At 43.5% G+C, this 13,993-nt stretch overlaps 2 protein-coding genes across 8 annotated transcripts in view; both read left to right on the top strand.

Annotated features, from left to right (window-relative positions):
- The first annotated feature begins 531 nt into the window (after positions 1–531).
- LOC141754714 (uncharacterized) lies at positions 532–6,867 on the top strand. 2 transcript variants are annotated; one of them, XM_074613965.1, is made up of 3 exons: positions 532–845; positions 996–1,129; positions 5,586–6,867. In XM_074613965.1, exons 1-3 carry the CDS (start codon positions 719–721, stop codon positions 5,709–5,711), a joined length of 387 nt encoding a protein of 128 aa, XP_074470066.1. In that variant the 5' UTR covers positions 532–718; the 3' UTR covers positions 5,712–6,867. The 2 variants fall into 2 exon arrangements, with proteins under 2 accessions (XP_074470066.1, XP_074470065.1); XM_074613964.1 differs by having other exon boundaries at positions 996–1,149.
- A 2,560-nt stretch (positions 6,868–9,427) lies between these two features.
- The window catches only part of spire1a (spire-type actin nucleation factor 1a), a 31,996-nt gene continuing 27,430 nt past the window's right edge, over positions 9,428–13,993 (top strand). For all 6 annotated transcript variants that reach the window (XM_074612791.1, XM_074612789.1, XM_074612790.1 and 3 more), the window contains exons 1-2: positions 9,428–9,962; positions 13,772–13,803. In XM_074612791.1, coding sequence (XP_074468892.1) covers positions 9,560–9,962; positions 13,772–13,803 — 435 coding nt within the window. In that variant the 5' untranslated portion in view covers positions 9,428–9,559. The remainder of the gene's footprint in view (positions 9,963–13,771; positions 13,804–13,993) is intronic.

Raw genomic sequence — 13,993 nt, 5'->3', positions numbered from 1 at the left:
CAAACTTTCATAATCAGTATCTTCTTTTGAATCTCTTCGGAAAAAAACTTTATTGTGATTTAATTTTCGCAGACAAACAAGTGTGTGTACGTATGTGTATATATAAGTATATTAGGAATTTATAAGTCTTTTCTAATTTTGTTCTCGTGGTTTGTCTTCAATTTTCACTGTTGACTTGTTTTTTAATTCTGATTATAAGTATTGACAAATACTGTGTCCAACATTAATAAACACTAAAATGATCTTATAGCTGCGTACAGCTATAGGCTACATTATAACATATTTATTAAATATTTGTTCAGTTTATATATGCTAAATAAGTGTATTAAAATTAAAGTGTTGGAGTGGTTTTGATTGGTAAGAGTGCATAATATTTGCACGATGATGATGATGATGATGATGATGCTGATGTTGATGTTGATATCCCTCTCAGCCAATCAGCGGTCAGAGTGGCTGCAGCTGGATGACGCAGCTGGATGACGCTGGTCAGCTGCTGTCTGTCTGTGGAGAGAGAGAGAGAGAGAGAGAGAGAGAGAGAGAGAGAGAGAGCAGCACCATCAACCAGTATCCTCCTCCAGCTCACGATGGAGCCTGAGCCAGTGATGGAGCTGCAGTAGAGATCCAGTAAGGGGAGAGGATGCTGCGGCTGTTGGGACACAAACCGAGCCGCCGTGTTTAGCCCGTGTCAGCTGCACCTGCCGTGGATGATTTTACCCCGATGGGTTGCGGAGGGAGTCGGGCGGACGCGATCATCGAGCCCAGGTACCATGAGAGCTGGACCAGAGAGACGGAATCGACGTGGCTCACCAACACGGACGTAGAAACCTCTCTACCAGTAGGAAACAGTAAGAGAGCCTCCATCCACCTCAGTGTTATTACATCTGTCTTTAACTGCAGCATCCCTCAATGCATGCATAGGCCACATTACAGATGATGAGGACGTAATACTCTATTCGTAGAATCACATGATCACCTGAAACTGATGTTGTCCACAGGTAAAGCTCTGGAGGCCAGTCTGAGTCTGAGGGAGAAGAGGATGGTGAACACAGGCACCCAGTGTGGGAAGCAGGCCCTCACATCCACTGGATCCAACAACCACCAGAGGAGACCCAGGCGCTCCTTGAGTGATGTAGGTGTCACTGGTAGCAGGTACTATAGCACGCCCACCCATGCTAAATATGAACACCATGCAACAACCAGCTTCTGTCTTTGCACACATGTGGTGACGTTACAGGATGTGAGACCCAGCATACTGTACCTGTCCTCTGACATTAACTGCTCATATGCAGTGTTTTAAACCCCCTTTGACAGGTTGCTCTGCAGGAATCTGACTCCAGTGTTCAGTACTAAGTGCAATGAACATTTGTTTTATTTTATTATAAGCGCTGTCAATCGATTAAAAATATTTAATCACGATTAATCGAATGATTGTCCATAGTTCGCAAGTTAATCAGACATTTTTATCGGTTCAAAATGTACCTTAAAGGTCCCATATTATAAAAAAGTCAGATTTTCATGTCTTTTATATTATAAAGCAGGTTTAAGTGCTATATAAATACTGTTAAACTATCAAAACGCTCAATATACGGAGAAACACACACAGCCCGAATACAGATATTTTACGTTTGAAACAAGGCGTTACGATTTTTGTCCATTTGTGATGTCACAACTATACAATATTTAGACCATTACACGGTTGTTTGTGCGTATGCACCAAACAGCAGTTCGGAGTATTCGGCCTTCTTGGAGACCCTGAATGGAGTCCTGTATGGGGCTCCAGTAGGGGACTCCATAGTTCTCCTGGGAGACTTCAACGCGCACGTGGGCAACGATGGAGACACCTGGAGTGGCGTGATTGGGAGGAACGGCCTCCCTGATCTAAACCCGAGTGGTCGTTTGTTGTTGGACTTCTGTGCTAGTCATGGATTGTCCATAACGAACACCATGTTCGAACATAAGGATGCTCATAAGTGTACGTGGTACCAGAGCACCCTAGGCCGAAGGTCGATGATCGATTTTGTAATCGTATCATCTGATCTGAGGCCGCATGTTTTGGACACTCGGGTGAAGAGAGGGGCGGAGCTGTCAACTGATCACCATCTGGTGGTGAGTTGGGTCAGAGGGTGGGGGAAGACTCTGGACAGACCTGGTAAGCCCAAACGCGTAGTGAGGGTGAACTGGGAACGTCTGGAGGAGGCCCCTGTCCGAGAGATCTTCAACTCACACCTCCGGCGGAGCTTTTCTGGCATCCCTGTGGAGGTTGGGGGCATTGAACCCGAGTGGACGATGTTCAAAGCTTCCATTGCTGAAGCTGCGGCGGTGAGCTGTGGTTTTAAGGTCTTAGGTGCCTCAAGGGGCGGCAACCCTCGAACACCGTGGTGGACACCGGTGGTCAGGGAAGCCGTCCGACTGAAGAAGGAGGCCTTCCGGGATATGTTATCTCGGAGGTCTCCGGAGGCAGTTGCAGGGTACCGACGGGCCCGAAGAGCAGCAGCCACTGCCGTGACGGAGGCAAAGCAGCGGGTGTGGGAGGAGTTCGGAGCAGCCATGGAGAAGGACTTTCGGTCGGCACCAAAGTGCTTCTGGAAAACCATCCGGCACCTTAGGAGGGGGAAACGGGGAACCATCCAAGCTGTGTACAGTAAGGATGGGACACTGTTGACCTCAACTGAGGAGGTAATCGGGCGGTGGAAGGAGCACTTTGAGGAACTTCTGAATCCGACCAATACGCCCTCTATGGTAGAGGCAGAGCTGGAAGCTGATGGGGGACCATCATCAATTACCCTGGTGGAAGTCACTGAGGTAGTCAAACAACTCCACAGTGGCAAAGCCCCGGGGGTTGATGAGATCCGCCCAGAAATGCTGAAGGCTCTGGGTGGGGAGGGGCTGTCTTGGATGACACGTCTCTTCAACACCGCGTGGAAGTCGGTGACAGTGCCTAAGGAGTGGCAGACCGGGGTGGTGGTTCCCCTTTTCAAAAAGGGGGACCAGAGAGTGTGTGCCAATTACAGGGGTATCACACTGCTCAGCCTCCCTGGTAAAGTCTACTCCAAGGTGCTGGAAAGGAGGGTTCGGCCGATAGTCGAACCTCAGATCGAAGAGGAACAATGCGGATTCCGTCCTGGCCGTGGAACAACGGACCAGCTTTTCACTCTCGCAAGGATCCTGGAGGGGGCCTGGGAGTATGCCCATCCAGTCTACATGTGTTTTGTGGACTTGGAGAAGGCATATGACCGGGTCCCCCGGGAGATACTGTGGGGGGTGCTGCGGGAGTATGGGGTGAGGGGGGCACTTCTCAGGGCCATCCAATCCCTGTACGCCCAAAGCGAGAGCTGTGTTCGGATCCTCGGCAATAAGTCGGACTCGTTTCCGGTGGGGGTTGGCCTCCGCCAGGGCTGCGCTTTGTCACCAATCCTGTTCGTGATATTCATGGACAGGATATCGAGGCGTAGTCGGGTGGAGGAGGGTTTGCAGATCGGTGTGCTGAGGATCTCATCGCTGCTTTTTGCAGATGATGTGGTCCTGTTGGCATCATCGGTCTGCGACCTCCAGCACTCACTGGATCGGTTCGCAGCCGAGTGTGACGCAGTCGGGATGAGAATCAGCACCTCTAAATCTGAGGCCATGGTTCTCAGCAGGAAACCGGTGGTTTGCCTACTCCGGGTAGGGAATGAGTCCTTACCCCAAGTGAAGGAGTTTAAGTATCTCGGGGTCTTGTTCGCGAGTGAGGGGACGATGGAACGTGAGATTGGTCGGAGAATCGGAGCAGCAGGGGCGGTATTGCATTCGCTTTACCGCACCGTTGTGACGAAAAGAGAGCTGAGCCGGAAGGCAAAGCTCTCGATCTACCGTTCAATCTTCGTTCCTACTCTCACCTATGGTCATGAGGGTTGGGTCATGACCGAAAGAACGAGGTCGCGGGTGCAAGCGGCCGAAATGGATTTCCTCAGGAGGGTGGCTGGCGTCTCCCTTAGAGATAGGGTAAGAAGCTCAGTCATCCGTGAGGGACTCGGAGTAGAGTCCTTGCTCCTTTGCGTCGAAAGGAGCCAGTTGAGGTGGTTCGGGCATCTAGCACGGATGCCTCCTGGGCGCCTCCCTTGGGAGGTGTTCCAGGCACGACCAGCTGGGAGGAGACCACGGGGAAGACCCAGGACTAGATGGAGAGATTATATCTCTACTCTGGCCTGGGAACGCCTCGGGATCCCCCAGTCAGAGCTGGTTAATGTGGCCCGGGAAAGGGAAGTTTGGGGTCCCCTGCTGGAGCTGTTGCCCCCGCGACCCGATCCCGGATAAGCGGTTGAAGATGGATGGATGGATGGATACACGGTTTTAAACGTAAACATTCTAAATGTGTCCCAGTTTATTTCCTGTTGCAGTGTATGTGAATGACATCAGCTGACATGAAGTAAACATGGACCCAAACTGTTGCCTAGCAACGCAATTCCGTTGCAATTCCGTTGAAATGTACTAAAACGGAGCGTTTCAGACTGGAGGCTGAATACAGGTATATGCAGGCAGACAGTATGAAGAAAATAATGTGTTTTTTGAACATTACAGCATGTAAACATGTTCTTGTAGAAACACAAAATACAAGTATGAACCTGAAAATGAGCATGATATGTCCCCTTTAAAGGCAGATTTGTCAAATATTTAATACTCTTATCAACATGGGAGTGGGCAAATATGCTTGCTTTATGCAAATGTACGTATATATTTATTATTGGAAATCAATTATCAACACAAAACAATGACAAATACTGTCCAGAAACCCTCACAGGGTACTGCATTTAGCATAAGAATTACTGTGCAAGTGCTGACTTGACGATATGGATTGCCCAAAACTGCATGTGATTATCATAAAGTGGCCATGTCTGTAAAGAGGAGACTCGTGGGCACCCAGAGAACCCATTTTTATTCACATTTCTTGAGGTCAGAGGTCAAGGGACCCCTTTGAAAATGGCCGTGCCAGCTTTTCCTTGCCAAAATTTAGCGTACTTTGGAGCGTTGTTTAGCCTCCTTTGCAACAAGCTAGTATTACATGGTTGGTACCAATGTCGCCCAATACAACCTAAAAATTGCAAGTTGCGTTAATGCGTTAAAGAAATTAGTGGCGTTAAAACGAACCATCTGTTTGCCTAATGTTTTATTGTGAGAGCTAATGCACAAAGAAACTGTGTGTGCAGACGCTGTTACCTCCTTTAAATGCAAATGTATGGGCTTTAATACTGAATAGCAGATGGAAAGAGATAGACAAATGTAAACATACATTACAATACATACAATCTAAACTGTATGGGCACTTTTATACTGCATGTTTTAAATTCATTATTGAGGACTGAGTTGTTTTTTGTTCTGTACAAAACTCATTTAACATTTCAAAAAGATCTGAAAAATCAATTCCTCTGACCTAACAAATTACATTTACAGCCACACAGAAACAGACCACATTGTGTGTTTATTTATTTAACCTTCCACTTATGGGCAGTGACTCAGGTCTCAGCTGGCCACCGTGGCCCACTCGCTCTCTGTCCAGCGTGGTGACATTTAAATGACGTGACATTCAAAACTCTTACATCTTTTCACAGCAAACCACTCGTGACACCAAAAGGAGGGCATCAAAAGAAGCCAGCGCGTTGTCTAAGGATGGGCAGCCCGTCAATATCAACAATAGTGGAGACGCAGAGCCTGGGGACGTGTGTGATGAAAGATGAAGAAAAGCCTCTGTGAAGAGGAAGATGGACGGAGCTGTGAAAAACTCACCAGAAGATGGGATGCTGATTTACAGAAGCGTGTGAATGATGTTTGATAGTGACTTTGCGAGAACTCGGCTGTCGATCTCAGTGATTTACAACATAAGCACCTGCATAATGTCTCCATCCAAAGATCTGGGGATGCTGCATCTTTTGTCGTGCCATTGCAAATGCATGCGTGAAGCGAAGCAGAGAACGGATCACAAACTGTGTTCACCATGCTTTCCTCCCATGCTTATGGTGCTGGTCAGGGAATGAGTCACTGTGTTAAGACAATTTTTAAAGAAAACAAGAACAGACCGTCTCGTATGCACATGATAATCACAGTCTGCACATCCAATGTTTTCTGTGTGGGGCCTTCCTTAACAATTTGCTTCAGTTCTTTGTGCAAGTATATTCCTTTTTGTTGTGAATGAAAACCAATGATGATGCTGTTTAACCTCAGTATAGATGCTGTAAATGATTTTCATTTAAAAGACCCTGAAGTGCTGTTTAGAAACTGAGATTTGGAGGTTTTGACGCTTGAAGGCTGAAGACTGTCTTTTCCAGCCTTTGCAAGATAAAGAAACAAACACACCCGCATGTGCCTACAATTCATCTTGATCTGAACTGCTCCTATTTTCACTTTGAGAGCTTGTTTTCTTCAGTATTATGTGTTCTCTTACATCTTTTATATCATTTGATGATTATTATTTACCATTATTATGTATTGTGATGACGAGTCATTTGTGTGGCTGACACTGATCTGCATGTTTAAATCAATTTCAAGTTGATTCAGCATTGGTGGCAAAATGTCTCTGCCTAAACATTATGAAAAGCAAGCTGTCTGAGATAAAACTTTTTGCTTATTTGGTACACGTGAAAACAGAAAAACTGCACTCAGAAGTACTGTACATTCAGGAAGGCTCAACAGGAAAGTGAGAGTTGTGGCCAACAGATGGCGCTGTTGGCCAGTCTGACCCAACATGTTCTGCTTGTGATATTTTGTTAGACAGTAAGAGTTTTTGATGATTCACTGAGATGATAATGTTGACATGTGTACAGGCCAACTTTTGTGATGGAAAACAACATTTAAACACACATTTTTCTTCTTTGAATTAAAATTGTTGTCAGCTTCTTAAGTTGTGAATCTCAGAAAAAAAGTGAGATGTGTCATTTCTCGTTAGCTACAGGAAAAGACATCAATAGATCAATATCTTGTTTCATGTTATTTTTCTATTTATTCATGGATGTGTCTTTACATAGCGTAATGATAATGAATAAGTTAAATACTTTTAGATATTTAGTTATTTCATTGTTCTTGACCTAGTCCATAATCACATGAGTCATTTTATTTGTTTGCTATCACTACTGGGCTTACTACAAAAACAATTTTTTTTATGAATAGCGTGAATATGATAATTATTTAATAGCAAGAAAACAAAAGCAGTTTGTATTCATTTATATATTGTAGGTTTGTCCAAAATCCCCACATGACATATGTAGGCATATTAGATTGACAAATAGACCTTTATTTTTTTCCATTAAATAAATTACAGTAGTCTGTAAGCCCTGACTGATAATGATCATGAACATGATAATATAAATAGTTAAGTTCAATAAACTGGTATAAAAATCTATAATAATCAGATAATAATGTGAGCTACATCTCAGTCAGCAGGAGATGGAGCTCTGGTAAAGAAAATGTTTGTAGCTAGATGAGAAGTAAAGGAAGCTGTTCACTTGTGCTGTTATTCCGCTTTCCAGAGGAATAACCACAACTTGAGTAGGCCTAAATGTGTTTAGTGGTACAAAGTTTAGTTAAATAAGATATGATGAAACTTCATTGATCTGCAGGAGGAAAATCACAGCAGCACAAGAGATGAGTCAAGAGGTAAGAAAAATGTATTTATTGGAATTGAAGGAAATCAGAGAGATGGCATCAAAACACCTATACAATACAAACATTACAATACATTATACTATCCGAGGGAATTGTGTAAATATTTATGCAAAAAAACAAAACAAAAATATATATACAGATTTCAAGTAACTACAGCTGTCAATAGAAAGTAGTAGAGTAGACGTTTTAATTACTCAAGTAAAGTACCTCAAAGATTTTATGACAGGGTACAGAGCTGATTAAAAAAACAACAACAGATACCTCCATTATTATTTATTTTCCTAAATCAGTTTTACACTCCAGGAATATCAATAAAGCTGGTTTGACTTTTCATAAAACATGTTTTATTTATTGTGCTATCAATCTAACTGGTGATGGTTTATTCATTTTAAGGATGGCCTGTATCTGTATTTGCCATTAAATTCCATGTATTCTGTTAATTTCCACATTTCAAACCATAAAAATCACAATTATAATGCACCTTTTAAAGTGGCAGTAGGCAGTATATTTTTGGCATCATTGGGCAAAAATTCCATAATAAACTTTCAGCATATTGTAATTCAAGTGTTCTGAGAGATAACTAGACTTCTGCACCTCCTCACGGCTCTGTTTTCAGGCTTCAGAAAATCTAACCCGTGACGGGAGACTTTGACCAATCACAGGTCATTTCAGAGAGCGAGCGCGTTCCTATTGGCTGTGCTCCGGTCATGTGACCAGAACTTGGTGTTCCTTCACCAGATTTCACAATGGCGGCGGAGTCACAAACTTTTTCATTTTACAGCTAAACCGTGCTATACAAGATGATTCTGAAAACATTTGAGGCGAGAAATAGGCATTAACGTAACATAATATTGATTCATATTTGATCAGCGCGGCCTAGTTTGACCGTTTGATCGGAGTTCGCGAGTGATTGACAGTCGGCTCTCATAGGCGGCAGAGGGACAGCGGACCTCAGATCAGCTCTTACTGCTTGTTTTCCTCCGGTCTGTGAAATCTTGCAGATGCCGTTAGGAGCACCGGATGACACCGGAGGACACAGAGGCACATGAGTTTTGTCATGTTTCATGTACTACTGTCACGATATAGCGACCGTTTTATTTTTTATTTTTTTCCACAATATTGTTATTATGCTTTTAAACACAAACACCGACAAAACCAACAATAAATCAGCACACATTGGTCACAATAACTAAACACCAGATTTAGATCCCTAACACACAGTATACATAGCACCTAATATACTCAAAGAGATGATTGTACACAATCACATATGTATTTGAAAAATCAAAGCATCTATGTATGTATATGTATAGGGATAAGGAGGCGCTCAGTCCGTTACAATTTATCGCAGTCGACACTGATGCAACAAAACATTTTAAGAAAAATAAGAAAACAAAACAAAATAAATAAGTCAACAAATAAATATCTCGCCCTACGACCCAAAAATGGCCCTTTGGCGAATTTTCAATATTGCAATCTATCAGACCCTTTAGTTCAAGTTTAGTTCAAGCGACCGTTTTATAAAAATAACTTTTTTTAATCATATTTACTCCAATCTCGCCTACTTCAGCTTTAACCTCAGGGACACTTCAAATATTTTTGTGATTTTTTTAAATATGTGTTTTGAACTACACCCCTGATGGCTGAAGCTCTGTGGAACTACAAAAAAATGACGATTTCCGGTTAGTTGATGGACAAGCCATGCGCAGGTATCATCGGGCTTTAAGACCACGCGGAACGCTCTGCTGCTGCTGCCAGACTGCTGAGTCTCACACAGCGAGAGAACCGTTGGAGCTCCTCAACGGTCACACCGGAGAGATATCAACCGCTCACCGACAGCTCAACGTCTGACTCGGTGTTGCTCTACTGGCTCTGATATATTAACGTTTTTTGTCTTTTACGTGATGTGGTCACAATGAGCTGAGGGATGGCTAAACGACCGGGGACTGACGACGACGGGATGTTGACTTCACCCACCGTTCTCCGGGATTTCTCGGCTGATTTGACCGTGAACATGGACTGTAGCAGCGGCAGCGACGGAACCGGAGCAGCCGCCGCGGATGAGGTCTCTCTGGAGGACATCCTGAAGCTGTACAGCCAGCCCATCAACGAGGAGCAGGCGTGGGCCGTGTGCTACCAGTGTTGTCGGACTTTAGCGCAGAAGCACCGGAGGAAAAGAAGCTCCACCAAGTCTACTGCAGGTGGTGGTGGTGGTGGTGGTGGTGGTGGCGGTGCTTCAGCCGTCGACTACCCGAGGAAGGTGGAGGGACCTGGGGATGTGATGATCGGAAGAGACGGGACCGTGAAACTGCACTTTGAAGACACCACAGGTACAAAGATTTAACCCCCTTTTACTCACATATTTGTGTGAGTAACTGCGCAGTTTAATCTGCTATCTCAACAGGCTTTTCCCTTCACATCATCACTCACAGGCCAAAAGACTGGAGCATCCCTACAAAGAGGCCATATTGTTGTGTGTCTGCTTCCAGCCATGTGGGTGAATCTGTTTACAGACTCTCGATGCGGTTATTATTACAAAATACATCATCGCATAGCTGCAGGGGGATGGATCAAAAAAACTGAAAAATCAATTATTAACAGACAGGGTTTGTTCTTTCAACATAATCTAATGTTTGCATTATAAACATGGCTCATGTTATTATTGCTTCATTCATTCAAAGGTGGGGTGTGTTGCTGTAAAGGAGGAGGGCTGGGCTCAGGGTTGTACATTATAAATGCTCCTGCAGTGGTCAGTTAGCTACAGTAAACAATGAACCATGTGATGGATTCAAATCTGCAGAGCACCTTGGGCCCAGGCCAAAGCAATATAGCCAGCATCGTGGCTACAGTGAAACACTGGCAAAAATCCAGATGACTCATATATTGCTGCTAAAACAGCCCCGTTATTTGTGTTGTGACATTCAGGTGAAGGCACAGATTAGTGGGGAGGGGGATCAGAGCAGGTGCATGCACCTTTTTTAGGGAGAAAACACAATAGAGTTTGGTAAGAAATAGTAAGGTGGATGCTTGCATGCATATGGGCTGCAGAGATCCACTCTATTGTGGTCCACTCACCTGCTGTTTTGTTTTCCACCATCACTATTTCAAGGAGAGGAAAACATGCACATTCTCAAATTTGTTTGTGGTGCTGGGAGTAGATACCCTCCAATATGTACTTTAAAAAAAAAAAAATGACTTGCTCCCTCACACACTTTTCTCTGCTTTATTAGTCAACGTTTCGGTCAACAAGGACCTTCATCAGGACATTAAAACCTTCACTATTTGCCTATACAAATTAATCCTTTAATACACAAATGCCAGAATTTTATTCAGACCAGCTTTTTCGAAGGTCCCTGCTGTCTTTGTAATATGGTCAAGCATATATTTACACTTGGGGACGCAAAACTGAAAGCCCTACTTACCAATGGAAATAAAAATACAAACTGACCTGAAAACCTTTAATGAAAGGAGAAACACTGGCTGAAACTAAACCGAACCTGATCACTGATTTCTGATTGGGAACAGGCATATGTAAATTGATTGTAATGTATGATGTTGTATTATGTGATTTTTATGTATGATGTGGTATTATGTATTTTTTTCTTAAAAGCCTAACCAGGGACAAGGTCTGCAAATTAGCTACAGCTAGAAGTCCTATATACATTGCATTGGTTGCACTTTAATTAAGTGTAACAATGCCTACATGTATTGTCCCCGTCAAATAAATAAATAAGTTAAAGGGACTTCCAGCAAGCCTTCTTCCACTACACTAGTTCACGTGCATAGAAAGATGCGTCTCTGCATTCCAATAATATGTGAGACATAACGTCGGCTGTGGGAGGAGGAGATGTGCCTGTCAACTCGGCGTAGCCTCAGGCACCAAGGTTATCTCTCCTGGGAACTTATTAGGCCACCTTTCTTCTTATTTCCCCCCTCCCCTGTTTATACCCCCACACATACAATCCCTCTCTTGATCTAACCCCTCAGTCCAGCTCGCTCTCATCTCAGCACATTCAACCATCCAGTAATGTTTGCATGTCTGTGGAAATTACACGCTCAGTAAAAACAGATTGCTGCTGAGCGTCTTGACACTGCTAAAAATAGAATAAACGTGATGATTAGATGCACACAGACTTTAGAAGTCTGAGTGCAGATGGAGATTATTGGGAGAGTCCTTTGCTGCTAGTGGCGGAGGTATTTTGGGACAGCTCGGCCCTGTCCCGATTCTTATTAGGCCTGGTGATGAGAGACGTGAGACCTATTATTAAGCTTTCAGTAGCTCGCCGGCCAGTTTTCAGGAGAAAATCAACGCTTATGCAATCTACGTATGGCCTGTACATGAGTCAGTGGAATTATTTGGCCAGCACCCAGAACCACCAACACCGAGGCCTTCAAGTCACTCTTCCTATCTCGCTGCTTGTGTCAAGATGTCGTCTCGAGCCGCACACTGCAGGAAGTGATCCATAGCAAACAGAATCAGACTAATAAGTAGCACACAGTCCAAGTCGAGTGTTTATTTTCGGTTCAATTGATATTAAACGTACGCTGCTCCTGCTGCGATCAGATCGATTCACACAGGGAAGAATATATTCACTCCCACTCCATGTTGCCTTTAGAAAGGCCCTGAATGAAGCCTGCATCAAGATGAGACACTTGTTTACCCCAAGCGTTTCAATGATTCGTACGTACCGGTACAGTGTATAGGCAAGTTTTTTGTGTTGTTGATTTGGTGCATGCAGTATTTTAACTGGAATGTTATTCATGCGGTTGATTTGGGTGATTGTGTCATTGAAGAGGTTTAAATAAAGGATTTTACATCTCTTCTGCATTTATTTATTAGATTAGATTAGAGAATTAAAACTTCAACGGTAGAGAAATCTTCCCATCTGTATCCCACTCTGTCAACCCCTTTTTTTTTCAGCAGCACAGAGGTTGATATTTCTCTGAATAGGATAGTCTGGGTGACACTGCACACTGCTCCAAATATGCCCACGGTGACTTACTCGCTCTAGGAGAGACGAGGCCACCGGCCAAGCCATGTCTCCTTGGCTGGGACAAACAGAGGACCCAGTGTTTCTCAACCGAGCATTGGCGGATGACTGTTTATGTTTTTCCTCCCGTCTGTTAGCTTATAGTGACCTGCGCAGAACTGAGCTATACACTTTGAAAACAAGTGTTTGTCTCCTTAAGCAGCCACAGCGGTCAGAGTAGTCCTATTTAAATTTGAAATGACTCAATCCCTTCCTCAATTGATGGGAATTTGAACTGAAATGGCACTTCTGTTAGCACTCAGAGAGATGACACATCTGGCCAAAGTGTCTCATTTATATGCAATGACCTAATTTTACAGCCTGGACTGGAGTCAAAGTCTGCCGATCTATCTCTCTATTTGTTCTTTCAGCCCTGACGTTACTCTTACCGGCAGATATCCTGCGCAATCACTCTTTGCTAGTGATTAGCTGTCAATTTAGTGTGGGAAAGAGACTTGCTCTGTGTACTTTTGAGCTCTTGATCATGTAGAGCTACAGGTATGTTGGCAAAGCCAGATAATATTTTCAAAGCATTCGTTTTATCTTTTGTCCAAGAAGGGAAAGAGAAACTTCAGGTTTTTCCCGTCCATTTAGATTCCTGTGAGTTGTTGCTGTTGTTGTATTGTTAAGAAAAGGCTATCAAGATGCACAATTAAGGTTGTGGTTCTTTTATTTTCCCTTTTTATGAGAGTTTTTTTTTTCTGGAAATGAATAGAGGGCAATGTCTTTCTCCTGAGTATGAAGGAGCAGTCATATCACTATAACCAGCCCCCAGTGGCAGGTTTTGACACCTCAATTTGCCTCAGGCAGTGTGCAGTGACTGCAGAGAAAACATAATCATTTATTCACTCAAGAGTTTTACAGTCAGCGCTGTCGAGCATGGAGCAATCATGCTTTTCAGCTCCCCGCCACATTAAGTCTGCTCTCCATTCTCCAGTTTAATATTTTATGTTCCGTAACACCGCGTGAGTCGTGTTGTTTTCTCGGTGTGTCCTGCATAGTTGTACAGAACTTGTACACAAATAATTCAGAGGGGTGTGTTTGCACAGTTTAATAACCATCTACAGTGTTAATCCGTGTGAATAACTCTTAATGTCCTGTCATTACAGATAAATACCAACCGGCCACGACGTCATTAGAGGTGAGTTTCACGTCACAGTCTCCTTAGTCATGCCAAGTTCAGTTTTAGAAAAATAGTTTTCATTTTGCTGGTAGAGCCGTTTGCTATTAGTTATAGTCCAGCAGTTTTATTACCAATCGGCACAAACTATCTCAAGATAGATAGATAGATTAACTTGACTGTTAATTTAGTTATGACATTTCTTTTCACT

Source organism: Sebastes fasciatus, chromosome 17 (assembly GCF_043250625.1).
Source record: "Sebastes fasciatus isolate fSebFas1 chromosome 17, fSebFas1.pri, whole genome shotgun sequence".
Lineage (NCBI taxonomy): Eukaryota > Metazoa > Chordata > Actinopteri > Perciformes > Sebastidae > Sebastes > Sebastes fasciatus.
This window is presented reverse-complemented; position numbering and strand designations above follow the sequence as displayed.